Here is a 26793-nt window from a genome sequence, read left to right as displayed (position 1 = left end):
CCCCTCCGTCGACCACCCCGGGGGGGGGTTTGGTGCCTGGGAACAACCCCTGGGAACACCCCCGGCAGCCACCCCCACGCTGGCACCCCCGTGTCCCCATCCAGCCCCGCTGGCACACGGTGGCACGGCTGCCACCAGCCCGACACACGCGTGGCCCGGGGTGACAAGGACGCGTTGCCCTTGCACACCCCCACGTCCGAGGCGTCCCGGTGTGGGACTGGGGCGCAGTGGGCACCCCCCATGCTGCCCCCTGCAGCCAGTGCCAGCACCCCCCATGCTGCCCCCAGCCCAGCTGTGCCGGGGCCAGGCGGGGGCACAGGGGGCCGCTCCCCACAAGATGGATGGGTGGAATTAAACCCGATTTGGTTTCATTACCGGCCGCAAAGCCCGGAGCCCTGGCTGCTCTCCAGCCAGGCGAGCAAAGGGCCGGGGGGAGGCGGGGGGGGCACAGCATCACCCGCTCTTTGGAGCATCCCGCTGCTCTCCCGGGAGAAATGTCCATGTCCCCCTTTTCTCCCATCACCGGGCAGCGTGGCGGGGGGGATGTCCCCCATCCATGAGGGTGCAGCAGCTTAAGGCTCTATCGGGTGGGGGGAGGCCAGGGAAGGCCCCCCCCCCCCAGCCCCACGTCACAGCTGGATGGCGAGAAGATAGTCCTCGTCGTCATCCGGGGGCGCAGGGGGCGGCAGCGGGGCGGCGGCCGGGGGGGGCTGGTGCAGCCGGCGCCCCAGGGCCAGGTCGGCGGGGTCCAGGGGCTGCCCCTTGCGCATGACGTAGAGGAAGTAGTGGAAGGCGCCGGCACCCCCATCCCCGTCCCCGCAGGCGACGTGGCGCAGGGACCAGCCGAAGGCCTCCTGGGCGTAGTGGGGCTTGCGGAAGTGGGGCTGGGCGAAGGTGATGGAGATGAAGCAGCCCCCCGGGCGCAGCACCCGGCTCACCTGCAGCAGGACAGCCCCCGGCACCGGGCAGGGGGACACAGTGAGGTTCAGCCGCCCTGCCCCCAGGGACCCCCATCACCGTCTGCCGAAGATCCCCCCCAGCCTCTCCCACTCACCCCCAAATCTCCTGTCCTAACCTTGCCCCACCCAGAGATACCCCCCTCGGCTCTGACACGTCCTCAGACCACCCCCAGGCACCGCCTCTCCCTGCGCCCCAAAACCACGGAGCATCCCCAAAACCCTTCACCCTCCTCCACCGCAGACAGCACGGAGACCCAGCCCCGGCGCTGGGAAAAGCTTCGCCCTCCCGGGCACAGGCCCCCCCAGAGCAGCGCGGGACCCCGTCGCATGCCCCCCTCCCCGGGGCACCCAGCGCCCCCCCCTTGACAGGCGGAGCGCGGGGGGGTGACGGGTTGGATGGAAAAGGACTCGACCCTTTTAATCACCATTTTCTCCCCGCTGGAACTAAGCCCCCACTAACAGGATGGAAAAGAACATCAATTTTCTTGCTTGGCTTTATCCAATGTCAAAAGGCTTTTACGGCCAGCGCTCGCGTGCTCGGCATGCAAAGGCAGCGCCCGGGGCGGGCGGGCGGCCAGCCCCCCCGCTAGCTCCCCCCCGGCGGGGACACCCCCAGCCTACCCCCCCGGCAAGGGCAGGGGAGAGGGCTGGGGGCCAAGGGGGGGTTCCCGAGCACTGGTTTAATCCCGCTGGGAAGCTCCAGGGCTCAGCGCTGGCTGGGGCCAGGGATGGAGAGGTGACAGCAGACTGCGTGTGTGTGTGTGCGTGTCCCCGCCGCGGTGGGGGCTTTTGAACCAAACATGAGTGTTTTGGCCAGGAAAAGGGGAAGGCAGGTCCTTGCATCCCCCCCCCCCCCGCCCCGCCCCCCCAGCTCAGCATCCCTCCTGCAAAGCGCTGGATGCATCCATGCGGGAAAGGCCCCACGGATTCCCAACAAACAGGCACGGGGGGTTCCCCGGGGCAAGGGGCAGGCAGGGATCTCCGTCTGGAGCCCAGCGAGAGGCATCCCGCATCCCGCATCCCATCGCTCCTTAATAGAGCACTAACGGCCGTTGCTTAGAGACGGGCGCAGGAAACCTTCGCATCCGCCGGCCAGCACGGGGGGAGCACGGGGGCTCCGGCACTGACCCACCGCCCAGGGATCACCGGGACAGGGCTGCCCCCGGGGCATCCCCGCAGCAGGGCGGGTTTTCAGGTCCTCATGTTCCCCCCAGGGAGAGCAGGACAGAGGCTGTGAAACCCCCGGCCCCCCCGCCGTGAGAAAGGGGGTGGGGGCAAGGAGAGGGGTGCCAGCGGCGGCCGGACCCGTGCGGGAACACCCCGCGAATCCCCCCAGGGACGAGGACAGTGGGGACCGGTCTCGAGCGGAGGCCAGTGCCCAGCAATGCTGGGGGAGGGCAGGGATTCAGCGGGGGATTAAAAAGGGAAAAAAAAAAAAAAAAAAGGGAAAAGCAGCACTAAATCCCGTCTGTTTGGCCAAATGACAAGGACAGGCAGCAGTGCTGGCAGGGCACCCCGCTGCCCCCAGCGCTGGGGTCCTGCTCCCCCCCCGGGCTCAGGGGGACAAGAAAGGACATGGGGGGGAGAGCAGTAGCCACGAGCACCGTCCCAAAGGCCCATGTCCCCCCCAGGGGTGCCGGGAAATGCAGCAACTAATTACCCTTGCAGTCATTGCGCTGGGGTGGGGGGGGATTGCCAGGACCCGCAACCCCTGGTCCCTGCCACCGCCAATGAACGGGCCGGAGGCATCGCCTGTCCCCGTAGCAACACCAGGGCCCAGTCGATGCTGACAGGGGTTGCCATGGCAACCCCAGACCGGAGGATGGGGACCCCACTAACTAACAAGAGATCGCTAACGAGAGATCGAAGCCAGGGCGGGGGCGGCCGAGGGCCTGTCACAGCCCTGCGGTTGCCACCTTGCCCTGGGCAGGCAGGGCCACCTCGGTGTGTCCCCCAGGGCCCCCCCCGGGTGCCCCTAGAGCCACCCACGCCAGGAGGGGGCCCATCTCCACAGCCAACCCCACGTATTTGGAGTGCCAATAAGGACGGGGGTCACCCAGCCCCCCGGGGGACACCCTGCTCCATCCACCTCCCCGGGCAGAAGGCGATGGGGAGCGGTGGGGGGTCTCCCACCCCCAAGGGCACCGGGAGCCCCCTGGGTGCCCCTTTGCAGGGTAGCACTGGCTAGCGGCAGAGGGCAGAGGCACCGGTTGGGGCACCCCCAGGGAAGCAGAGTGGCGAGGGACGTTCTGCACCTAAAAGGGCCTGGGGTCCACCCTCTGCCCCCCTCCCCGTACCTCTGCCAGCACCCGGTGCATCGCGGCGGCCGCCCGGGGCGAGACGTGCCAGGGGTCGGTCTCCTCCACCATCAGCACGTCGAGGGTGCCCTTCTCCAGCACCACGTCGAAGGCGGCGTCGGGGAAGGCGAGGGCGCGGATGTCCATGACGGCCCAGCACAGACCGGGGCAGTGGGCGTAGCGGGCGCGCATGGCGGCGATGCAGGCGGGGGAGAAGTCGATGCTGGTGACGTCGGGGTAGCCCAGCTGGTGCAAGTCGTGGCTCAGGGCGCTGTTGCCGCAGCCTGCGCGGGGCATGGCTCAGACCGGGGTGTCGAGGTGCACACGGGGCACTGCCCGCACCCCAACCCCGCTCACAGCCCCCGGCTCACACCCCAACCCCGCTCACACCCCCCCAGCTCCAGCCCAGGGAGGGGCACAGACGGGACAGGGCATCTGAGGGGGGGAGCAGGGAATTGCCTTGGCGCTAATTAGCGAGTGCTGGGATAGTTCTTAATTGCCCCCTTCCTGCAAGGTGGGCACTTTGGGCTCCGCAGGACCCCGGGGTGAGGGCAGCCCCTGCATACCAGATCCACCCCCCCCCCCCGGGGTGGGATGCAGGAGCGGCCATGAGGAGGCAGGGAGGGGCCGGGGGGGGTCTCCAGTGTCCCCCCAGTTCCGTGGGGAGGCAAGGAGGGGTCAGGGGGTGTCCCCAGTGTCCCCCCCACAGTGCCGCGGGGCAGGAACGGGCCGTGACCCACCCCGAGAGCCCGTGGTGGGGCAAATCCGGGCAGCGTGCGGCGTGTGGGGGGCGCTCAACCGGGACGGAGGGACAGGCGGAGGGACGGAGGGGTGAATGTCCCGGGGGGTCCCGGCAGGACACGGCCCCCCCCTCCCTTCCCATCCCCGGGGGGGCGGGCTCGGGGGCTGCTAAGCGCGGCAGCGGCGGCTGATCCGTTAACAGGATCGGCGATTATACCCGCCTAATCCCGCCGGGACCCGCCGCCGGCATTACCGGGCGGTGACAGCGGCCCCACCGCCCCCTCGCGGCCGGTACCCGCGGGCGGGACCCCGACCCCCCGAGCAGCGGGCACGTACCGAGGACGAGGATGCGGTCGCCGGGGCGCAGCTCGGGCTGCAGCTGCGGGAGGAAGCGGGAGAGCCCCCCCAGCCACTCGCGGGGCTCGGCGCCCTCCCGCCGGTACCGCTCGTCCCAGAACCGGCGCTGCCCGTACCGGCGGCTGTCAGCGGGCGCGCGCCGCCGCTCCATACCGGGCGGGGGGGTGGGGAGCACCGGGCGCCACGTGCCGCCCGGCCCCCACGTGCGGCTTCCGGTTCCCGCCGTCGCGCCGCCCTGAGCGCTCCGGGCGGAAACGCGGAGCCGGCGCGGGGCGGGGGGGGCGGCGGCCATGGCGGCGGGGCTGCGGCGGGCCTGGCGGCAGCGGCGGGCGGCGCTGATGGAGCCCGGCTACACCCCGCTGGTGGCCGCCTGCCTCTGCCTGGCCGAGGGCGGCGTCAACCTCTGGGTCATCCGCAGGGTCCCCTGTGAGTGCCGGGGACCGCCGGGACCGGGACCGGGCCCTGCCCCGGGACCGGCGGGTGAAGGCCCAGCCCGGCGTGGCGGGGGTAGGCCCTGGCGGCAGTAGGCCCTGCCCGGCGGGACCGGGGTTGGGCCCTGCCCCGGGGCCGGCGGGGGTAGGCCCTGCCTGGTGGCAGCTCGTCCCCGGCTGGGCAGCGCCTGGAGCAGCGCGGGAGGGTGGGCCGGTGACAGGGCCGCCCCCGGCCCCTGTGGGGGACAGCATCCTCCGGTGGGGCGGGTGGCAGCGGGGGACAGGGGCGGGCGGGAGGCCGGGATGGGGTCGGAGCCCGGGCTGAGGGGGGTGGCAGAGCAGGGCAGGGCCGCGGGGCCCGGAGGTGCGGGGGAGTCCCCCCCCGTCTGACCCCCGTCCGTCCCTGCAGACACCGAGATCGACTGGAAGGCCTACATGCAGGAGGTGGAGGGGTTTGCCAACGGGACCCTCGACTACACCCAGCTGAAGGGCGACACCGGGCCACTGGTGTGAGTGACGGGGACGGCCGAGCTCCTCGTGACCGGGGGTGCCCCGGGGGGTGCCGAAGAGGCAGCTCCCCAGAGGGACCCCCCAGCCCCTCACTCCCGTCTCTCCACAGCTACCCCGCCGGCTTCGTCTACCTCTTCCTGGGCCTGTATTACGCCACGGGCCGCGGCACTAACATCCGCCTGGCACAGTACCTCTTTGCAGGCCTCTACCTCCTCAACCTCCTCCTTGTCTTCCGCATCTACTGCCGAACCAACAAGGTAGCCTGGAGCCCGGGGGGCCTCGCCAACTGACACGGGTTCTCTCCTGCTCTGCTCAGCCCTCACCCGGGCAAAATGGGCTGGGCAGGAGGTCAGGGATGGGTCTGAGGTTTGGAGTGGCTCGGTGGCAGCAGGGGGTCCAGGACAGGCTGCTTATTGCCCTCGTGTCTTTCTGTCTCCTACAAGGTCCCCCCGTATGTTTTCTTCTTCATGTGCTGTGCCTCCTACCGCATCCACTCCATCTTTGTCTTGCGGCTCTTTAACGACCCCGTCGCCATGGCCATCCTCTTCCTTGCCATCAACCTCTTCCTGGAGGAGCGCTGGTCCTGGGGCTGCCTCCTCTTCAGGTGAGGGTCTGGGGGCAGGGCGGGGGCTGCTTTCCGTGGTGTGGTGCGTGGGGGAGCGAGCTCAGCCCCAGGGAGCAGGCTGCCTGGGCACCCGTGCAGGAAGCCAGAGCAGTAACGCCGCTTTCTGCTCAGCCTGGCCGTGTCTGTGAAGATGAACATCCTGCTCTTCGCACCTGGACTTCTCTTCCTGCTCCTGCAACGGTTCGGTCTCCTGGGCTGCATCCCCAAGCTCTGCATCTGTGCCCTGCTCCAGGTGGGTTCCTGCTCACACCAGCCACAGGGGCAGGCTGGCAGCCCCATCAGCAGCACGTAGGGGCTGCCCTGTCTGCATGGCAGCACCCTGCCTGGCTGTCCTGGGGGCTGGAGACCTCTGGGTGTGTATGCAGGGGCACCAGCATCTGAGTTGGCCCCGCACAGCAAGCTGGAGGTTGATAAATAATGTAATTGATGGGGCTCCCATCTTTGGCTGACTGTCCACGTCACCCCACGCGGTGGCGGAGTTCTTGGGAGGTGGCAAGGGTGATGGAGACCTGGCTTACGGCCGCTGCGACGGTGCTGGTGTATCTCTGGCAGGTGATTTTGGGGCTGCCCTTCCTGCTGGTGAACCCTGTGGGGTACCTGACCCGCTCCTTCGACCTGGGCCGCCAGTTCCAGTTCAAATGGACTGTGAACTGGCGCTTCCTCCCAGAAGAGGTTTTCCAGAATCGGGCTTTCCATGCTGCACTGCTCCTGGCTCACCTGGTGGGCCTGGGGCTCTTTGCGCTGCACCGGTGGCACAGGTGAGACACGGGGCTGCCTGTGGGTTCTGGTCCACATCGGCTGATCCCCATCAGCCCCTGTGGTACCGGATACAGGTCCGTTACTCCCCTGCCCCCACAGTGCTGCAGTTCTGGGGTTGCAGGCAGGAGTCGGGGGGAGTTACTGTTCCGTTTCGGGGACCGCGCTACCCAGGCATCATGGTTGACAGGGGAAGGTCGGGGTGGGAAAGACTTTCATCAGCTGAGATCGATGCTTGTGCTCCCCCCTCAGGTCCAAAGAGAGCATCCTGGCTCTGCTGAAGGATCCTACCGAAAGGAAACACCCATCCCCTCCCTTGACCGTCAACAATATCCTTTGGGAGGGTGGGCAGCAAGGAGGCGGGGAGACGGCAGGGCAAGGGCAGACGTCGGGATCGACATTCACGGGCTCCTGGTCCTGCTGCGCTCTTGGGACCGGCCTGTCCTGGGGGAAGGAGTTGTGCCGTGTGGCTGGGGAGCTGCTGCGGCGCCGCACCTGCACCCTGCCGCGTTTGTCCCCTTAACGCCAGCGCACAGATCGTCTTCGTCCTCTTCTCCTCCAACTTCCTGGGCGTCTGCTGCAGCCGCTCCCTGCACTACCAGTTCTACGTCTGGTATTTCCACACGCTGCCCTACTTGCTCTGGTGCACCCCTACCGCCAAGCTCGCCCACATGCCCAAGTATGTGCTGTCGGGGGGGGACAACTATGCTGGGGGTGCCGGGAGCAAGGGGGGCTGGTGTGTGACCTCCCCCCAGTGCTGACCCCTGGCTTTCCCCCCTGCAGGGTGCTGCTGCTGGGTGTAATCGAGCTCTGCTGGAACACCTACCCCTCCACGGTCTGCAGCTCCCTTTCCCTGCACATCTGCCACGGACTTGTCCTGCTCCAGCTCTGGTACGGCACAGCCGCCCCGCCGGCACTGCACACCCCTCCGCCCAGCAGGAGGCCCGCAGCCATCTCCAAGAAGGCCCAGTGAGAGCGTGGCCGGCCGGACGATGGGAACTGGGCTCTGGGACTGCTCCTTCTGCCCACTCTTTCCCCACCCGGCTCCCAGGCTGTCCCCAGCCATCCCGGGAGGGCTGTGAGCCCTGGAACTGTGCAAAGGGGGCAGCGTGGGGACCCCGCAGTGGGCAGGACTTCCCCAATAAAGGGGGCTTTGCCTGCCCTTCCCCGGCCCCAGCATCCTTGTGCTATGATGGTGTTCGGACGGCTGTGCCTGGGCCTGCCCCACCTGGGGGGAGGCAGAGCAGCCCCAGGGGCCGTGGGAGCTCCCTTCCCAGCCCCACGGAGTGCTGCCCGGGGCAGGGGCGCAGCCTCGGGGGTGAGCGTAAGACGGAGGAGCTGCAAAACTGCTTTGCCTCAAGGTTTGAATTGCCTTGATGCGCCCCAGGGATCCCTCCAGCACGGCTTTTCCTAGTCCCCTGGCTGATCCTTACCCTGGGAGATGGCTGGGAAGGGGGTGACACGCACACACCCCTCTCTGAGGCTATGGAGCCCCAGCAGGGCCTGAATGGGGCCGACGGCTCCCTGCCCGTAACAGAGACACCCATGCAGGCAGCACGGAGCCAGGCACCTTTATTGTCCCCTCCGGCAGCCGTCAGACGTTGTTGGGGTTGTAGCACAGCATGTTCAGCTTGATGTTCTCGTCCCAGTGACGAAGCAGCAGGAACAAGTGCCTGGCCGCCCCTTTGAGGCAGGCCATGTCCACCCCCTGGGGCAGCCGCTGCGCCTGCAGCCACGTGTCCGCCTTGGCCGCCACCAGCTCCCACTCCTCGAAGAAGCCAGCGCAGCGATGCTCCAGCCAGGCCAGGGCCACCGCTGTGGCCCAGCTGGCGCTCTCCAGGTCCTCCGGCCCCACGTCCTGCAAGCTCATGCCGGTCTCGGAGGGGGCGGCTGAGTGGGGGCCGGTGTCAGACTCAGAGCCGTGCCCGCTGTCGGCCTGCGCCCACACGGCTGCGCTGGGCACCTCGGAGCATGTGCTGCGGGACGGGGGTGAGCTGGGCTGCGGGGCTGCAGTGGGCTCCTCGCCCTCCTGGCCACAGGGCCCAGCCTCGGGGCTGCTCCTGGCCCCTGGGGACGTGGGGCTGAGGCTGGCACGGTGGGAGGCGTAGGGGGAGGCTCGGCACAGGCGGTCCAGGGGGATCTGCACCACCTCGGAGAAGCTCTCCGTGAGCTGGAACGGCCCCTGGGCTTGTTGTAGCTGCACCTGCAATGGGGGCGTCGGGCAGCTGGGGGGGCAGGCAAGGGTGCAGACCCACCACAGCCCCCAGCATGCAGCGGTGGGGGCTGCAGGAGCGTCCCTGGGGCACTGGGACTGTCCAGTGCTGCCCCCCCACCCCCCCAAAAGCCAGGAACAGCCCCCAGGGCGGCTCAAGGTTGCAGCGGGGCTGAGCTGGCACCCACGGGGTTTGACCCTGGGGCACGGGCTGGGGGGCTCTGACCCGGCAGGGCAGTGCCTGCAGGCCCCCCCCGGTGGGCCGGGGATGGGGAGGGGGTGCTCACCAGCGGGAGGTAGTCGTGGCTGGCGCGGTGGCTGGAGCGCTCGCTGTCGGGGCTGAGGCAGGGCGGGCGCAGCGCCAGGCTGGGCCCCCTGCGCCTGCCCAGGCTGAACCTGCGGGCGAACAGTCCGGGGGGGGGGGCGATTCCTGAGGGGCTGCTGCACCCCAGCCTCCTGCGGGGAAGGGGCTGCAGCACCAACCCCCCCCCGAATGCTGCCGGAGCCATCAGGGGACATGCAACCCCACTGCCCAAGGGGTGGCACTGCCCCCCTTCCCTGCACCGTGCCATTTTTGCGGGCCCCCACATCCCCCCGCCCCACAGCCGCACCTGGAGCCGGCGATGCTCTCCGTGGATCTCTGGGAGCCCATCGAGGCGGTGGAGGGGCTGGTCGGCGGCCCTGCAAGGGTCGGGGGGCAGAGCTGAGCATGGGGGTGGCCATGATGCACCCAGTGCTGCATCCTGCTCCCCAGCGTGGGGCGCAGCAGAGGGTCCAGCTCGTGGGGGCAGCCCCTGCCCCCCGCCATCCGGCCCCTCCATCCCCCGGGACGCACCGTTGGAGCCGTTCTGCTTCTCCCAGCCGTAGGTAGCAGAGGAGATGCTGGCCGGAGACCCGGGGGTCTCGTCTCGCTCTGCGAAAGAGCAAAGCCCTGAAGGTCCCTGGGCTCCTGGGACCCTCCCGGCCCGGACCTGTGATGCTGCCCCCATGTCCCCCCCCATAGCGTGGGGCAGAGATCAATGGCTCCTCCCAAGCACCCACCAGCTGAGGGTCCCCAGGGACCCCGGATCGGTACCTGCGGCGACAGGGGCCTCATCCTGCTCCTCCGCGTCCCGCCGCTGGCCCAGACCCGCCACGGTACTCCCGTGGTGCCGGCTCCCCGCCATGGCGGCTGGCGGCCGGCTGGCCGAGCCGGCTGCAAGGGACAGTGCCACCTCAGCCTGCCGTCCCCCCGCTGTCCCCTCGCCAGCGCGCCGGGCCCCCCCTGCCCTACCTGTGCCCCACACCTCGGGGGCGGCGGGCAGCGCTGCCTGCGTGGCAGCGTCCACGGGCACCAGGCGGGTGTAGAGGGAAGGCACGTTGCAGGCTTTGCTGGTTTGCACGGCTTTCAGGCGAAACCGGCGGGCGAAACCTGCCCGGAGCAGTGCAGTTAGAGGTGGGGGGGGATGCACTGGGATAGGGGGGACACACACAGTGACACCCACCCTGCTCCAGCTCGGCTTCCCGCTGCGCCGCGTTCTCGTTGTCCCGGATGACGGAGCGTGCTGCCAAGCGGTGCAGGGGCTTCTCCCCAGCCTTGCCCGCCCGTGGCAGGGGGTCCTCCCCCCGCGGCCCCTCCCGGGTCTGCAGCAGCGGCTCCAGCGAGGCCGTCACTTCCCAGGACACGGGCTCGCCGGCGCGCAGCGCGTGGATCACCACCTGGCAGCGCAGGGGCAGGCTGGCGTCGCCCGGGCTGGGCGCCCCTGGCTCGGGCACCGGTGAGGCACTGAAGAGGTAGGAGGGTTCCACCAGCATGTCCCAGTCCAGGTGGGTGGGCGAGAGGAGGTTATCTGGGCAACGGCAAGAGGTGGGCTCAGCGAGGCGGGGGGCACCTGGCTCCATCCCCGCCGCCCTCGTCCCCCGGGAGCCGGCACCCACTCGACTCCACCGCGCTGGGCTGCAGCTGCCGTCCCCGGGGTCCCAGCTCGTCCAGCTGCCCCTCCAGGGACTGGTTCCTCTTCTGCGACACCTTCTCCAGGGCCTGGCGGAGCCGGTGGGCGTCCAGCTCCCCATGCGGCGAGGAAAAGCTGCGGCCGGCCAGGGCGGCGCGGGCCAGTGCCTTCTTCCGCCGGGCCAGCTCCTCCGTGCTCAGGGCCACCGTTACCTGTGGCAGGGGGAGGATGATGGCCAGCCCGGCACCGAGCCCAGACTGCACCGAGCCGTGACAGGGCACCTGCGTCTGTTGGCTGGAGCCGCCGGCTGGCGCCCAGCCCCGCCGCAGGCTGGCACCCCGCAGCCCCCGGAGGCGACCGGCGACGCTCGCCAGGCTCCTCCAACGCGGGGGAAGGACCGAGGGCACCGAGACGGGAGTTCACAAACATCCCCAGGGGTGACTCGGCCCGACGCCGAGGCAGCAGGGGTTGGCGGGGATTTTTGTGAGTGCGGAGGCAGGGGGGGCTTCGCTCAGGTGCACGGGCTGGATGATGCTGCGGTGGGACGCAGTCCCCAGCGCAGAGCCGTGTCCCCGCGCTGAGATGCTTCACCTAAAAAGCTACGTCAGGGCAGCGGCGCCCATGCCACCTCTCACCACGGCAGCGGGGAGCCGGGGAGGATCACTTACGCTGCAGGGAAATCACTTACGCTTGACATTTCGGCAGCAAAGGCCACCAGCTGTGCCGTGGTGCGGCGGGAGCAGGTTACCCAACCTGGGCCACCGGGAAGGAGCGTGTCCCAGAGCGGGGTGACAGCTGGCCTCGCCTGGCCTCAGGGCCATCGTCACTGGGGAGCTGCCTGTCCCCACCCCAGCGACCCGGCTGGGTTTTAAACCCAGGAGTGAAGCAGCAGGGACAGAGTCCGTCATTAATGAAGCATCGGGCAGCGTTGGCTGAGGGCTGAAGGAGCTGGGCAGGAGCTCAGCCAGCCCCCCCCCACCTCCAGCTTGGCAGGTTCGTTACCTGATGCCGGCCCAGCTACTTTCACTTGATTTCTGCAGCATCAATGAGGATTTGAGCTGGCTGGGGGGTTTGCTAGCCACCCATCTGACTACTGGCCCAGGGAGCTGGGGGACCAGCTGGTTGGTCCCCACCTGTCCCATTCCAGCAGGACAAAACCACCCAAGGATCCTCCTCGCGGCACCCACGGCTGATCCTTCCTTAAAATCCAGGCTACAACACCCCGGTTTCCAGCCCGGCAGCCACATGTCCAGGCCCAAGGGGGCAGCGAGACCCCAGCTAAGCCAGGAGCCACCCCCTAAATGCACGAGCTCTTCACGCCATCGGCATCCTCACCTTGGTGCCAGCCGGGGCAGAGGGCAGTGGGGCGGATTTCGTGGAGGACTCACAGAGGGACAGGCTCTTCTGGCCCTGCTGGGAGGTGGCGTCGGTGCCGGGGGCCGAGGAGCCACCCTCAGGGGCCACGTCGCGGGAGCCGGTGGACTCGCTGCTGGTGGAGCTGCGGGAGAGCAGCCCCCGGCTGCGGTCGGTGCTGACGGAGCAGTGCGTCAGGACGTACTGCTCCTGGATGTAGGAGGGCTGGTAAATCCGCTTCCAGATGTCTCCCCCGGAGATGAGATCCGCACCTGCCCAGTGAGCGCACACCCCGTCAGCCCACGGCCCCCACGCTGTCCCCCGCCCCGGCCCTGGCCCCACTTACTGCGCTCTGACACCTCCGTGCCCCCGGCCGAGAGCTCCAGGGAGGCGTCCCCAGACCCCGGGGTGCTCCGGGGCGGCCGGTGGCTCTCCCCAGGACTGGGCATCTCCTCCTGGGAGGGGAAGGCTGAGCCCCGGCGAGCCCCCTCCTGGCCCTGGTGGGGGGAGAGGGCAGCGCCATCAGCCCCCTGGCGGGGGGAGAAGCCGGTGGCACCAGGAAGGTGCCGCCGTCCCCGTGCCAGTGCGGTGCCGGTCGTACCGGCGGGCGCCGGTTGCGGAAGCGGGCGATGCTGTAGAGGATGCAGTAGCTGACGAGGCGGTCGCCGGGGTAGAGGGCCGGGAGCTCGGTGGGCGAGAGCAGAGCCTCCATGCTGTCGGGGACGTACCAGTCGATGGTGATGTCACTGATGGCCGGCTCGATCGCCTTCTTCAGGGACTTTATCAGCTGGGCCGGGGAGAGGAGACGGTGTCGGACACTGTGGTGGCCCCCGCGTCCCCCTGTCCCCACCCAGGCATTACCTTGGGCTGCAGCCTCTCGGTCGGGCTCAGGAACTCGGCGCGGCCCCGGCTCACCTTGGCCATGCCCTTCAGCAGCCGCCGGCAGGCCCGCGGGCCCATGCCGAAGCTGAAACATCTGCGGGAGAGCGCCAGGCGATGAAAGGCCATGGCTGGGCCAGCGCCGGGGCCGGTTGAGCCCTGCGGCAGGGACGGTCAGGGGTGTCTGACAGCCCCAGCTGCCGCCCTGGCTGCGTGCCGGGCTGGGGCAGCGCGGGGGAAGCCCAGCTGGTGGGGCTGGGGGATGCAAGGGGTGAAGGACACCCTCAGGGCTGGTGGAGGCGAGATGTGGCGCTGCAGGAGGAGGAATCAGTGGGAACAGCCCAGGGGACGTGGGGAGCTCCGTGCCCCCACCGCGGTGCCGGTGCCGTACCTGACAGTGCTGGCCTGCCTGCGCAGCAGCCGCAGGATCCTGCCGGTGTTGCCGGTGGCCGCGTGGGTGAAGAGGAAGAGCTGTCGGGGGTATCCGTGGCGCAGGGGCTGCGCCAGCGCCCAGCCCAGGGCCGACAGTAGGTTGGTGCCGCCCGCAGCCGCCCGCAGCCCGCCGAGGTGCTCGCAGGCGCGGCGCAGCGTCTCCTGCCGCAGGGACAGCCGACATCGCGCGGGCCCCGGGCTCGCCACCCCTGGCACAGCGGGGGTGGCCACCCAGGGGGACAGAGAGGAACTGGGGGCGCTCCGGGCAGCACTCACGTCACTGCAGAGGCGGCTGGACGTGAAGAGCGGCTTGACGTCGGCACCGAATCCGGCGATGTTGAGCAGCGTCCTCGACGGGAGGCTCTTCAGGGCCACCAGCAAAGCCTCCTGGGGGGACAGCAGGGACCGGGCAGGGCGGGCTGAGGACTGGCCACCCAGGGAGCATCCCTGGCCCCGTGGCCGTGCCTCACCTTGACCTTGTCGAGGTCAGGGCCGCTCACGGTGCCGCTGCGGTCGACGAGGAAGAGGATCTCGCGGGTGACGCTCTGCAGGTCCCCGGGGACGCCCTCGGCCGCCGGGCAGAAGTTCAGCATCAGCACCGGGTTGGGGAAGATGTCTTTGTGGAAACGCTTCTGCACGAAAGCCACCTGCGAGCCAGGCAGGCCGGGGGCTTTCTCGCACCCCCTGGCCCACACTGAGCTCTCCCTCACCCTCATCCCACCCCCTCCCACCCGGGGCCGGCGGTGGCCGTGCCCTGTCACCTGTCTCTCGCCGCTGCCATCCTTCCTGGCGATCCGTGTGTAATCCCGGCGGCTCCGGACGTGTGCCTCGTACTCGGGGTACGTCATGGTGCCGTCCTCCATCACCAGGTGGGGGTGGTGGGGCTCTGGGGGCGGGGGGGGGGCACAAGGGGGGTTTGGAGCCACCCTGTGTCGCAGGGGACTGGGGGATGCTCCGGCTGCTTTTGGGGTGCTGCCCCATCTCCCCCAAGCCCGTGAGGGCAGCGCCCCCCCTCACCACAGGGGTAGAGGATGATCTCCAGGTCCCTGTCGTAGCGGTGGGGCTCAGCCAGGGTGACACGGGTGGTGGTGGCAGAGCTGGCCCAGGGGTCGGCATCTGCTCGCAGGGCATGGGACGGGCTCTCCAGCCCTGCAGGGGGGGAGGAGGGGGAGGAGGAGGAGGAGGAGGGGCAGCCCCTTGCCCCCCCCCCCACCTCATTTCCCCCCCCGGCTCCATGCCTGTGCCAGACCCTGCACGGTGGCGGTGGCTGCTCCCTGCCAGCTCTAATGGGATTAACTGGGCCAGCGTCCAGCAGCGTGTCCCCAGCGCCCTGCGCCCCCCCCTCACCTGTCCTCTCCCCCATCCATCATGTCTTCCCGGGGAAGGAGGCTGCTGGCCCGGAGCTGCCCAAAGCCCCACGTGGGGAGACGCTGGGGGGTCCCAGCCCCACGCCCTGGCGGGGTGGGATGGGGAAAGGGCTTCTTTGCAGACAGGGAGAACAAGAGGATGCCCAGGGAAGGGGGGGCTGCACAGAAAGACCGAGGGGACGCCATCCCAGGGGATGTCACCCATGTTTCGGAGGTTTTGCCCAACCAACTGACACCGCCCGAGCACCCCCCTACCTGCCAGCAAGCAGGGGCCCTTCACCAGCAGCTCGAAGGCAAACTCGTAAGGAAAAGGGTTGCAGGGCCGTCCCCGAAAGATGTCCACGCTCTCCACGGGCGCCGCAGGGGATGGCTGGCTCCGGGCACTCGGCCCCCCGAAACAGCTGGTGGGGCTGCAAGGGGAGAGGTGGCGATGGCTCCCACCCCCTCCCCACTCGCCCAGCATCGGCATCCCCCCCCCAGGACAGCGGAGACTGAGGAAGCCATGAAAATCACCATAGGGCCAACCTGTCGTCACACAAGCTTGCCGGCTCGCTCTCGGGGGCGGTGGGGACGCGGGGCGTGAGGACGGGGGGCAGGAGGAGGTGCAGGGCCCCCTCCGGCAGCGTGGGCAGCTCCTGCGCCGTGCTGAGGGTGACGGCCAGGCTCTCCGCCGGGCACAGCCGGCCCGTGACGATGACGAAGGTGGAGCGCTCCGCATCTTCATCCAGGACGATGTGGCCTGGGCAGTGGAAGGATGTGGGGGGGGGTGTCAGCAGGGTGTGAGAGGCTGGGAAGCCGGGGGTGTTAATTGCACCGATTGCTCTCAAAGGGGACAACAGAGCGCAGGTGTAAGACGGCCACGCAAAGGGATGGGTAAAGTCCCAGGAGTGGGAAGGGGAGGCTGAGATTCCAGCCCCAGAGACCCCCCCAAGGCAGCAGGGTGGCCTGGCAGGGGCTCTCAGCCCCTCGTATCTCCCCGCGCTTCGTCCCTGCTCGTTCCGAGCCTCCCGGCCAGGAGGACCCAACAGGACCACCCTCCCCACCGCACTCACCGCCGGCACAGCGGCGCGGCCGGCCAGGGCTGGGGCCGCACTGCAGGCAGCAGTCCTGCGCCCGGTGACGGTTCTGGACCTGGAACGTCACCCGCCGGCTGCCCACCACCGCCTCGAAGCCGGACACCACCTCCGACTCCTCCAGCGGGTAGATGAAGATGCCTGTGGGTGGGAGAGAGCCCCGAGACAGGCCCCAGCACGGACACCGCCATGGCGCGGTACGGCCCGTGGCAGCACCACCACCAGCGATTTCCATGCACGAGGTCAGGGCAACACACGGGAAGGACCCAGAGCCTCCAGGACTGGCCTGGAGGAGGGCGGCGAGGACAAAATCTCCCTCTTCCTCAGACATGGGAATGTTTTTGCCTGGCCTCGTCCTTCTCTTGCCCGCAGGCGATGCTGGTATCGGCAGAGCCCCTGCTCCCCTGGCCTCTGCCTTTGCTCCCCAAACCGAGCAAGGTTTGGGGGCTGGGACCCAGGTGGGCTGGAGATGGGATGATCTCCAGCACGTGTGCTTTTGGGGGGCCACGCAGGCAGCCCAGGTCCCTGCCGATCCCCCCCTTACCTTCCACAGGCTCCTCGCAGGGGTTGGTGTACACGAGGTGAGCGGTGATGCTCAGGGAGTACCCGTTGGCACAAGCCTTCACCCTGGAGCTCTTCAGGGGCAGAGGCTCCCAGCAGGAGAGGGTGTAGAGGCCGGGCATGGTCCCTCCGCGGGCAGCTGCGGGCAGAGGGGAGGCAGGCGCTGGGCGCTTGGGGACGGGGTCTGCCGGGAAGGGGCCCGTGCACACACACCGCTCCCATCTCCCAGCCCGCAAGGAGCGGGGACAGGTCCCCAGCCCTCCCCAGCCCAGGGACACTGCTCTGCTGCATCCACAAAACACACGGACCTGGACCCAGGTCCCTGCTTGGACCCCAGCCCACCCGCACACTGGGTCTGGAGCCACAGGAGCCCCCAGAGAGCTCTTCCACCACACAGGTAAATAAACCTGGTGCTGCTGGGCAGCAACGCGACTTCTCCCTGGGCAGCAAAACGAGTTCTCCCATGGGCAGCAGCAGCCACACGCAAGCCCCACGCCCTGGCAGACGGGCAGGGGCTCCCAGACAGGACGGATAGTGGCCAGCCACACACAGCCCATCTCTCAGCCACCCCACAGCAGCTCGGTAGCCCCAGAGCCTCCTCAGACCATCTCCTGCCCTGGCTGGGAGAGGAGCGTCTGCCTCTCCCATCTCCATCCACCCACAGAGGTTACCAGGGTAATTTGTGAAGAGCGAGAAGCCCACAGCGTAACTAGGACAAAACAGCGAGTGGTGTTTGCTGGGGGTTTAATAATTAACAACAAGGTCAACGCTGCACTGAAGAGCAGCACAGAGCGGGAGAGCCCGGCTCGGGGGATGATGCTCTCTGCCTCCGGGTGAGAAGCGCTCTGCCCAGGGACGGACACGTCCGGCGTCCCACCCTTCAGCAGCAGTTGCGGGAAGAGAGGTGGCCAGGGATGCCTTCCAGCCTGGCACCAACCCACTCCACTCCTCTCCTCCCCTTGGGAAAACCACCTGGGAGCGGCATCCCAAACGACTGCCCAGAGCCAAGGCTTCTCTCTAACATCACCCCACACCCTGCCATCAAATATTTGTGTAAAATATTCGGGCAGGCCTTAGCCCTGCCTCTCCGTGGATAGTGTGCCTGGGTCCCGCTCCAGGCGTGGGTCTGCACCGCCGCACTGTGTCCCCTGCCCGCCCCCAGGGCGAAATGCCTGTGTCCCGCCGTGTGCCCGTGCTCCAGCGAGCAACACGCCTGGGGCAAGGACAAGGCCAGGTACGAGTGAACCATCTGGTCCCCCCACTCCAGTGTCCTTCGTCCCAGGAACAGCTTGTATGAGCACCAGTAACAGGAGGCTCGGGGTGCCCTCGGCAGGTCACTGGGTGCCTCTCCCAGAGCATCCCTGGAAGCAGAGCGGGGCTGTATCCTCGGAAGCAGCGCCAGGACCGAGCCCGCAGCTGGTGCAAGACAGAGAGCCCCCGAGAACCACAAAAGTGCATTAGCGACATGGCTGCATCCCAGGAAAATAAGTCCATTACGCCAGAGAGGAGCCATTTATCTGCTCAATTGGCATCACGCAGCCACCCCTGCCATCTCCAGTTCTTCATCGTCGTGTGCAGGATGCTGCGCACCCTGCTGAGCCCCCCCAAAGCGCTTTCCCATCACACAGGGTGGCACAGGGTCCCTGCGTAGCCAGGTCTTCCTCCACACTGGCCGTGCCAGCACCAGGAACGCCATCAGCCGGGTCCTGCCCTGACCACAGTGCCCAGCCAGGCCCTGGGGACCGGGACTCCCCTGGCCCAGCCGCATGGAGCCATTAAAGATGGATTTCACCCAAAGCCCTTCCATTTGTTCCCAAGGTACCCAGCTTAGTGCTCAGCAACGCGCCTGCTATTTGCGGTGCTGCCCATTGGCCGGGGCACCGCCGGCTTGTTTACCAGGGACTTACCGGAGAAGCCATCCCGGCTGCTTTTTATCACTTCTCTTTACATTTACCCTCGCAGAGTAAACAGGTCCCATCTGGCCCTGCCGTGTGCTGTGCTGCCTGCTCTAAGCCCCGCGGTAATGAATAAAACCAGACCCGATGGTCCTCACCCCGGCCTCTGCATCCTCTTCCCCTGGGGCAGCGAATTGTCCCCAGGTGCCAGCGTGGCATCACCAACAGGTCCCCTCCTCATCCCCAGCATGGGCACCAGTGCCTTCGCAGCCCCCTTCTCTTCCTCCCCTCCCACCCACTGCCCACAGGAGCTGGTTTAACCAGCAGCTCCCCCAATACGGAGGGGGCTGCAGCAGGAGTGGGGCTGGGGGGCAACGGAAAGCCCTCAGGGAAGGCAAGAAGGAGCCAGCCCTTCTCTAGGCCAGAATACCTTAACGTTTCTCTTCTCACCCGTGGGCAGGTTGAGTTTTCTGGCGCGGCTGCTGCGGGAAGGCAGGCGCCTGAGCCCGGCAGACCCTCCGTCGCTGCCTGCAAAGTTGTCAGAGTTTCACCCGCCCTGTGGCAGGGTCCTGGGGAAGGATGGGGCCAGCACAGGCAAACCCAGCGGAAATTTCCACTGGTGGGAGACGCACAGCCCAGCACAAGAGGAGGATGGAAGGAGAGGAGCCCAAGCCTCAGTGGCAGCGCTGGGAGCGAGGAGGCATCGCCACCCCCCCACCTCCCCTCCCTGTGGGACCCCCGCATGGCACCACTGGGATGGGGCACAGGTGCAGGAGAGCAGGATCCGTCCCAGCTCCTGGAGCAGGGAGGAGGCCACGGAGGCGGGAGGTGACGGCTCAGTGCCCGTGGGGCACGACGCTTCGCAGAGAGCCCAGCGAGGAAGAGCGCAGGGGAAAGGGATTTCCCCGGCAGCTGCAGGTGAAGGGGACGGGGAGAGGGGCTGTCCCCCCAGAGCCCCCGGAGGGCCCACGGTGCTGTCCCCTGCCTGTCCCCACTGCCTTGTCTGCTGGGAAGTCAGACCAGAGCACAAAGCCCGCTGCGCACACACACACGTGTGCATGCATGATGCACACATGCCCCAGCACACGCACCATGGCCAGGACCACCGCGGCCAGGACCACCGCTGCTGCTCTCCCCTCCCCAGAGACGCTACAACCCCTGGGAGACCCCAGCCCCACGCCAGGGAATGGGAGTTACTTGCCCTCGATGTGCCCTAACACCGGCATCCCCTCCCAAAAAATATCCCAGCCCCCCCCGGGCCCCCCCAAAACAGGCATGTCCTGGCAGGGCTGCCCCGCAAAAGGGTCCCGCTGCTCCTGCGGCCACCAGACACCCGTGGCGCGGGCCCAGGACCAGTGGCCGATGCGCGGGGGCACGTTCCCAGCAGTTCTTCCCGCCGGAGGGTGATTTCGGCACTTCTGTGGCCTTGCTGCCTCATCTCCCCCCCCCTGCCCCCCGCCATGCCGGGCTGCCACCCTGGGGCCCCCAGGAAGCCCAGGGTACCCGCGGGGTCCCGGGCCCCAGACTCCCCCCACCCGGCCCTTACCTGGAGGAGGAGGAGGAGGATGAGGATGACACAGGGGCTGCAGGCTCGGCTCGGCACCCGCCGGGTCCCTGCCCTCGGCAGAGCTCTCTGTCCCGGGGGGGATTCCCTGACCCTCGGGCTGGGGGGCTGCGGTACCCGGGGGGGGAGAGCGGTCCGTCCCCGCCTCTCCCTGCTGCAGGCTCCCTCTGGCACCGGCTCCTTCACCGCCCTCGCTCCATCCCTCTCCCTGTGCCAGCCGCGGAGCCGCTCCAAGCCCAGCCTCATTAAAGAGACACACGCCCCGGCACCGCCGCCCCGGGGGGGCGGGGGGTGGGCTCCCACGGGGGGCGCTGGGGCCTCAGGGGACAGCCAGAGCCCTCCCAGGATGACAGGCACCAGCCAAGAGCAGAGCCCACCACCCTGGGCTGCTCTGCACCCGCAGCGTGGCGATGTCCAGACAGATTTGGGTGCTGGTGGGACTCCCAGGGTGATGCTGCGGCACCCACAGACATGGGGTTTGGCTGCCTAGGACACCCAGCCACCCCCCGGCCCCTCCAAACGAAGCACAGGGCAAAACGCAACCCCTTATGAGCCGGCTGACCTCTCCAGCACAAATACCACCGTGGGACACAAGTGTCACAACCAGCTTGGCTAGGAAAGGTCTGAGCTGCCCCAAGCCCCTCAAAAGAGAACCAGGCACAGGAGGATGCTCAGCATCTGCCTCAAACCCAGGTGTCCTGGCGTCCCATCAGGGCCGTCCCTGTCAGCATCCAGGTGCTGCAGTGAAATCCTCAGCCCCCAAGAGCAGAAAAGAGGGGGGACTGGGGGAGAGCCCGGCCTCTGGATGACAAGTGTGACAACAAGCCCCCTTGGGGAGGACGCAGACGGTCAGGAAATCCCAGCAAATCCGGGACACACCTGCTGGCAGGGAGATCTCCCAACCCCAGGTGCGCTGGGAATCCCTCAGCCACCACTACCGGCCCGGCATTCCCAAGGGGGACTGGAGAAAACCGTCAGATTTAGGGCTAATCCCTGCCCTGCCTCTCCCGGGCAGCTCCCTCGCTGTGCTATAGATAGGGCTCTGCTGCTGCCGCTCTGTTTATAGAGCAGGCGGGGGGGGAGCCCCCACCTTCCCCCGCACCGCAAACCCCACCGCCGCAGCTGCGCCCAACCCGGAGCCAGCCCGGCAGCCGCGGGGCTGAAGGAGCCGGCAGTGCTGGTGGGCCAGCGGTCCCCGCTCCTCGCAGGCCATCTCAGAGCGTCACCAGAGCGAGGGGTCCCAGCAGAGCAGCATCTCCCCCCCACGTCTCACCTCTCAGCTGACCCACGGGCCACTGTGGCTTCGGCTCCTCGGCACGAGGTGATGGCAGGAGCAAAGGAGGAAAATCTGGGCGCAAGACGCCCTTTGCCGCACACAGTAGCGTGGTGGGGCATCCCCCCGCCGCCGCCCCCCACGACCCCTTACCCTGCGCTTCACACAACACAATTGTCTGGCAGAGGCACTCGGCGCATCCCCGGGGCGCCTGCAGGAGCAGGCTGAGCCATTCCCTCACGCCACCCCTCCCTGGGCGGCGTGGGCAGAGGAGAGCTAAAGTGTGCAGCTGCTCTCCTTCCCTGTCATGTACGACCGCAGGAGAAGGATGGTAACCCATATATCACCCACACACACAGGCGCCGGCTCCGCGAGCTGCTGGAGGCACGGTGCGCACCGCGGCACATCCACGCAGCCTGCAGCACGCATGGGGGTCCCGATCCCACCGTCACCGCAAGCACCGCAGCCGCTCCAGCCCCAGAAAAAAAAAAACCACAACCCAACCACAAGCTTTGATTTTTCTCTGAGATATTGTTTCTAGGCCAAGCGGAGGCAAAGAAAAGCTTCCAAATGTGAGCGCTGGGTCAGTACCAGCAGCCGGGGTGACGGGGCTCAGCCATCCCACAGCATCGGACACTGCCCCCACGTTACGGCAGGTGAACGACCACAGCGTCGCAGCGCCGGGGAGGCAGCCGAGCCCCCCCAGTCCCCCAAGCAGCCCCAGGGAGACGCAGCCAGGCTCCATCCCGCTGCGTACAGCGCTCACACCAGCGTCAGACAGCAGGCACGCGTGTCCCCGCACTGCACCGTCACCAGTTCCCTACGGCGGCTCGTCGTAGCCACAAATAAATCCGCAGCAAGCTCGGCATGGCGTTAAACCCTGCAAACACAGGCCCAGCCCAGAGGCTCTGCTAAGCACCCCAAGAACCCCACACACCCCCCACCAGAGGCTGCCCTGCCACCCAAGAGCCTGCTCACAATCTGTGTATTTATCCCCAAATCACCTGAACCCCATCCAGGGTTAATTGAGCTGAATTATCACCCGCAGATAGGGCTGGCTGGAGGGAGCGCGGACCACAAAGTTCTTACAGATGTTCTCAGGTCCCGAGTCACTGATAAGTGCCATCAATTTAGTGCTGTGGGAGGAAATAACCTGAAGCCCGATGAGATCCCGGCCGGTGTGGGGCTGGGGGTGGCCATGCTCAATGCAGCTGTGGCCCCTCAGACCCAGCTGCGAAGCCGGGGGGGGCTCTGCCCGCAGGGAGCTGGGCAGGGGTGTCGTGCTCGGCTGTCTGCTGCGCGTTAACCAGCAGGGATTCAGCGAGACACCGAGGACGGGCAGCCATGGAGGAGGAGGAGGGGGTTGCCTGGTCAAAATCAGGCACACCTTGGTTCAACCTGTGCAATTTTGGGCTGCCCAGCTGCGGGGATCCACGGGGTGTGGGGTGGGGGGTGGTGGGAGGCGGGCAGGGGGGAGCTGCAGGAGATGAAGCATCAGCAGAGAGAGGAGAGGGATGGCTCATGGAGACGCCAGGACCCCTGGGGAAAGGAGCTGGGAAAGCCGCCAGCGCTCGTCCTGCCCGGACTTGACGGAACCCCCCTGGGACGCTGGCGCAGGCAGTGCCCGCACACGCGCTGGGGGCTGCTGGGTTTCCTTCCCGCGGCCCAGAATAGCCCAAAACAGCAGGGGCTCGCAGCTGTGGGGCTCTCGCAGCAGCACCCTGGGGCTCGCTCGGCGGCTGGAAACGAAACTCCGTGGGTTTCGGGATCCTGAAACTCCCCCACCCCGGGGCCAGCCCCGCTGCGCAGTGTCTGCCGGGGGGGCCGCGGCCCTTGGGATCAGCTTGGGGCAGCAGCAATTTCAGGCTCAACAGCAATTTCGGGCTCCGTAGCCTGGCGGCGTCACCAAAATCTGTAACGAGACTACCACTCTCCAAACCAGGTTTGTAGCTTAGAAAGCCGACGTTAATTTATTTCCAGCGCCGGGTGCACGGGGAATCTCTCCTCCTGACATGCACCCCCACCAGAACTCTCCATGCGGTTTTTACGCTCACTTTATAACATCGTTATAATATTAGTACTTCCCACCTCTATTTGATTGGTTAGTAATTTCCACGCGATTACGCCACCGAGTCGCAGCTCCTGCGCACGCTCCAGGGGAGGGTCTGCGCCTGGGCGAGGGTCTCCTTGACCTGCGGGCGGGATTTCCAGCGTTATCGCGAAGGTCGTGCGGCTCGGGGCCCCGAAGGCTTTTCCCTTTCCTGCCGAGTCTGGGAGCTTCTCAAAATAACGTAGATTAGGGCCATCCTCAAGGTCCCGGTGGTCGACAGGCCTCCTTGGAGAACGCTATGATCCTCGCCTCCCTCCACGAGGAGGTCTCTTCGTTAGCGCAAGCTTGATAAATTCAAGGACAGCCTCCTCGTTATCCGCGAGAACGTATACAGTTAATAATAATATCTCAAGGATACGCTTTGCTAACGGGGGTGGTGGTGGTGGGGGGGTGTCCCACCAGCTTGGCCCGTCCCTGGCCATTCGGGATCCCTACCCACGGGCAAAGATGGGGTACGCAGGGGGGGCTGGAATTCCCCATACACCCCCCCCCCTCCCCGAGATGAAGGGATGGAGGTGGGAGAAGGGGACGGGGCTTGCCCCCAGAAAAATTATACTGGGGGGGGGTGATGCGGGAAGGAAGAAGAGGGGAAAGCGGGGGGGGCGGGCGGGGATGGCCGGGCGGCTGCTTCCCTCTAGCGGGGAGCGGCGGGGGGGGCTCGTCCGAGCCCCCCCCGCCGCTCCCCGCTAGAGGGAAGCAGCCGCCCGGCCATCGTTGTCCCGTTCCCCCCCCCCCCGGTGCCGCCCCGTCCGGGAGGGACGAGCTTCCGGAGCGGCGGCGGAACGGTGAGGGGGGGGCTCCGGGGTCCAACACGTTTTTTGGGGGCGGGAGGGGGGAATGGTGTCCCCCCCGCCCGGTGTGGCGCGTCCCTACCGAGGTGGACTCCCGGGGGGGTTGGACCCCGCTGTCCGTTCCCCCCCACACTCGCCGGGGGAGCGGGGGGGGGGAGGGTTGGAGTTGGGGGGGGGGCGTGGGGTTGGGGGGGAAATGGGGTCGAGGGGGACGTGGGGGTTGGGGGGGGGGAATGGGGCTTGGGGGAAGCTTGGGGTTGGGGAGTTTGGGGGGGGACGTGGGGTTTGGGGGAGGCTTGGGGTTGGGGGGGGGACGTGGGGTTTGGCGGGGTGTGGAGTGTTTGGGGGGGTGTGGGGTTTTGTGTGGGCATAGGGTTTGGGGGGGGACATGTGAGGTTTGGGGGGGCTCAGGGTTTGGGGGAGGCTCGGGGTCGGGGGGACACGTGGGGTTTTCGAGGGGACACGCAGCGTTTGGGGGAGGTGTGGGGTTTTGGGGAGGGGGGGCATGGCGCTTGGGGGGGGGTGCGCCCCAGCAGCCGGCGTGCCACCGTGGTGCGTCACCCGAGAAAAGGCGTGGGGAGAGAGATGGCCGGGAACCAGGAACGGGAAAGGCGTGTTTTGGGAAAGGGCGTTCGATTTTCTTCACTTCCCGCAGCACAAGGCCCTCTGACGCGCGGCCATGGGGAGACCCAGGAAGGAGCCCGGCGGCACCTCGTCCCCTCGCCCGGCCGCGGCCGCCTCCAAAGCCGCCCCGGCTGCGCCACCGCCTTCTGCCTCAGCCACCAAGGCCACAGCCGCGGCCACCGGCAGCCGATCCCGGAGCGCTCCGGCTGCCGGCCCTAGTCGGGGGCGGGGGGCGAAGACAAACTCCTCTCAGCCAAGACCTGCAGCGTCCCACGGAGCCCGAGGGGACGCCAGGGACCAGCACAGAGCATCCACCGGGACTTGCTCCACAGCCCAGAAGGTGCCTGATGCCAAAGGAGCCGCCGGCGCGGCTCCATGTCAGGGACCCACGTCACATGGGTCCATCAGAGTGGACCCACGTCCTCCACGTCAGGGACCCACGTCACATGGGTCCATCAGAGCGGACCCACGTCCGCAGAAGAAGCCGCTTGGGGCTGACCTGAGTGGGGCCGTGGGCCAGTTCCTGCCCCCCCTGGAGAGCCAGGACATCCCCTGGGTGGAGCAGGAGACGCGGGGCCAGCGGAGCAACCCCAAGTGGTACCAGTGGCGGGAGAACCGCATCACCGCCTCCGTGGCCCCCCGCATCGCCAACAGCAAGTTCGCCAACGGCAAGACGGATGAGGTGCCCCAGTCCTACCTGAGGGCGGTGGTGAGCTCCGGCCCCAGCGTGCAGACGCCAGCCATGTCCTGGGGGATCCGCAACGAGAAGGCGGCCCTGCAGGCCTACGAGCAGCTGAAGTCACAGGTGGTGGGCAAGGCGGTGCAGGTGGACGACTGCGGCCTCTTCATCCACCGGGAGAAGAAGTGGATCGCCGCCAGCCCAGACGGCATCATCAAGGAGGCGGCCACGGGGAAGGCCCTGGGGCTGGTGGAGGTGAAGTGTCCCTACAAGCACAGGAACAGGACGGTGCGCGAGGCCTGCAAGGACAAGGACTTCTGCCTGGAGGTGGATGGCGACGCCTACGCCCTGAAGAAGGATCACCCTTACTTCACCCAGGTCCAGTGCCAGCTGGCGGCCGCTGGCTTCCAGCAGGCCGACTTCGTGGTGCACACCACCAAGGAGACGGCCGTGGTCCCCGTGGAGTTCGATGCCAAGTTCTGGGGGCAGACGGTGCCCAAGCTGGAGAAGTTTTACACCGAGGCGGTGATTCCCCACCTGGAGGCGAAGGCAGGCGGCTCCGCCTGGGCCAAGGAGGAGTAGAGTCCCCTGCCTCGCTCACCACACAAACCCAGCTTTGGCCCCTTGCATAGAAATTACGCCCCGTTTTGCTGCTCTTCTTGGACCGTTCGCTGCCTCTGCCCCAGTGCGACTGCCTCGGGACGGAAACGATGCTCCAGCAGCACCCTGCTGCGGGGAGGGACTCCTCCAACAGCCACTTCTTACTGCCCAGCCAGGCCAGCGCTCGGCCCCCAGTGCCTTTTTGCCCTGTTCCCCTCGCTGCGTCCCCCATTTGGCCTGACGGCTGGAAGCTGGGACACCTCGGGGGCTGCAGGGGAAGCCAGTGATAACCTCTGTGCTGGAATAACACGTATTTTGTGGAGAAAACTGGATCCTTTGGTACCTCAGCTGCTCTCAGGACTAAATCGTAACGCCACTGTGGAGCGGAGCCGGAGCCAGAGCCAGAGCAGGTTTATTGTCGCTCGAGAGGAAAGTACAGCTTTTGAGATAAATTGTGATGTACTTTGAGTCACAGCAAGGGTGCACGGACCCCCCCCAGACCCTCCGGCCATGAGACCTGTTTCTTTGGAGTAACCCACGATGCTCATGACGAGCCGGCCACAGCCTGGGGAAGACGGTGCCCGTTGAAGAGGTTGTCCCCGAGTCCAGCGGGTTCCCGTGGGGCACCCCCATGCGTGGGAGGGGCATCGCTCTGTTCAATACAACATGCACCGCTCTGCTCGCTCCCTGTCGTTTGTGCAGCTTGATGTTCGCCTGGGGGGCAGTGGGTGGGTGGGGGCAGTGGGGTGGATCCCCACACCAGGTCCCCTCCC

General features: G+C 67.6%; 4 protein-coding genes across 17 annotated transcripts; 2 read left to right on the top strand and 2 right to left on the bottom strand.

Moving 5' to 3' along the window:
- Nucleotides 1-515: 515 nt before the first annotated feature.
- Nucleotides 516-4571, bottom strand: EEF1AKMT4 (EEF1A lysine methyltransferase 4). Its single transcript, XM_074590740.1, has 3 exons — nucleotides 4334-4571; nucleotides 3257-3540; nucleotides 516-938 (listed from the first exon to the last, which is right to left on the bottom strand). The coding sequence occupies exons 1-3, from the start codon at nucleotides 4503-4505 to the stop codon at nucleotides 630-632; spliced, it is 765 nt and encodes a 254-aa protein (XP_074446841.1). The 5' UTR covers nucleotides 4506-4571; the 3' UTR covers nucleotides 516-629.
- Nucleotides 4572-4600: 29 nt separating this feature from the next.
- ALG3 (ALG3 alpha-1,3- mannosyltransferase) lies at nucleotides 4601-7790 on the top strand. The gene is made up of 9 exons (XM_074590738.1): nucleotides 4601-4780; nucleotides 5195-5294; nucleotides 5405-5552; nucleotides 5739-5899; nucleotides 6032-6152; nucleotides 6473-6678; nucleotides 6929-7006; nucleotides 7212-7355; nucleotides 7460-7790. The coding sequence occupies exons 1-9, from the start codon at nucleotides 4645-4647 to the stop codon at nucleotides 7647-7649; spliced, it is 1284 nt and encodes a 427-aa protein (XP_074446839.1). The 5' UTR covers nucleotides 4601-4644; the 3' UTR covers nucleotides 7650-7790.
- A 433-nt stretch (nucleotides 7791-8223) lies between these two features.
- VWA5B2 (von Willebrand factor A domain containing 5B2) lies at nucleotides 8224-22301 on the bottom strand. 9 transcript variants are annotated; one of them, XM_074590727.1, is made up of 23 exons: nucleotides 19926-20042; nucleotides 18810-18907; nucleotides 16468-16623; nucleotides 15903-16064; nucleotides 15364-15589; nucleotides 15106-15260; nucleotides 14501-14632; nucleotides 14245-14369; nucleotides 13954-14130; nucleotides 13760-13870; nucleotides 13443-13645; nucleotides 13034-13148; nucleotides 12774-12959; nucleotides 12519-12669; nucleotides 12155-12444; nucleotides 10806-11031; nucleotides 10373-10717; nucleotides 10162-10299; nucleotides 9964-10083; nucleotides 9724-9801; nucleotides 9500-9569; nucleotides 9176-9284; nucleotides 8224-8879 (listed from the first exon to the last, which is right to left on the bottom strand). In XM_074590727.1, the coding sequence occupies exons 3-23, from the start codon at nucleotides 16604-16606 to the stop codon at nucleotides 8271-8273; spliced, it is 3867 nt and encodes a 1288-aa protein (XP_074446828.1). In that variant the 5' UTR covers nucleotides 16607-16623; nucleotides 18810-18907; nucleotides 19926-20042; the 3' UTR covers nucleotides 8224-8270. The 9 variants fall into 9 exon arrangements, with proteins under 9 accessions (XP_074446828.1, XP_074446829.1, XP_074446831.1 ...); XM_074590728.1 differs by lacking the exons at nucleotides 18810-18907; nucleotides 19926-20042 and adding an exon at nucleotides 22221-22301; XM_074590730.1 differs by lacking the exon at nucleotides 18810-18907 and having other exon boundaries at nucleotides 15376-15589; nucleotides 19926-20149.
- A 572-nt stretch (nucleotides 22302-22873) lies between these two features.
- LOC141744528 (uncharacterized) lies at nucleotides 22874-26701 on the top strand. Of its 6 annotated transcripts, none has more exons than XM_074590703.1 (2): nucleotides 22874-23158; nucleotides 24773-26701. In XM_074590703.1, the coding sequence occupies exon 2, from the start codon at nucleotides 24797-24799 to the stop codon at nucleotides 26000-26002; it is 1206 nt and encodes a 401-aa protein (XP_074446804.1). In that variant the 5' UTR covers nucleotides 22874-23158; nucleotides 24773-24796; the 3' UTR covers nucleotides 26003-26701. The 6 variants fall into 6 exon arrangements, with proteins under 6 accessions (XP_074446804.1, XP_074446805.1, XP_074446803.1 ...); XM_074590704.1 differs by lacking the exon at nucleotides 22874-23158 and adding an exon at nucleotides 23303-23652; XM_074590702.1 differs by lacking the exon at nucleotides 22874-23158 and adding an exon at nucleotides 23386-23659.
- Nucleotides 26702-26793: the final 92 nt, after the last annotated feature.

Source organism: Larus michahellis, chromosome 6, assembly GCF_964199755.1.
Source record: "Larus michahellis chromosome 6, bLarMic1.1, whole genome shotgun sequence".
NCBI classification, from domain to species: domain Eukaryota; kingdom Metazoa; phylum Chordata; class Aves; order Charadriiformes; family Laridae; genus Larus; species Larus michahellis.
Note: the sequence above shows the minus strand (reverse complement) of the source record. Positions and strands in the feature narration are given on the sequence as shown.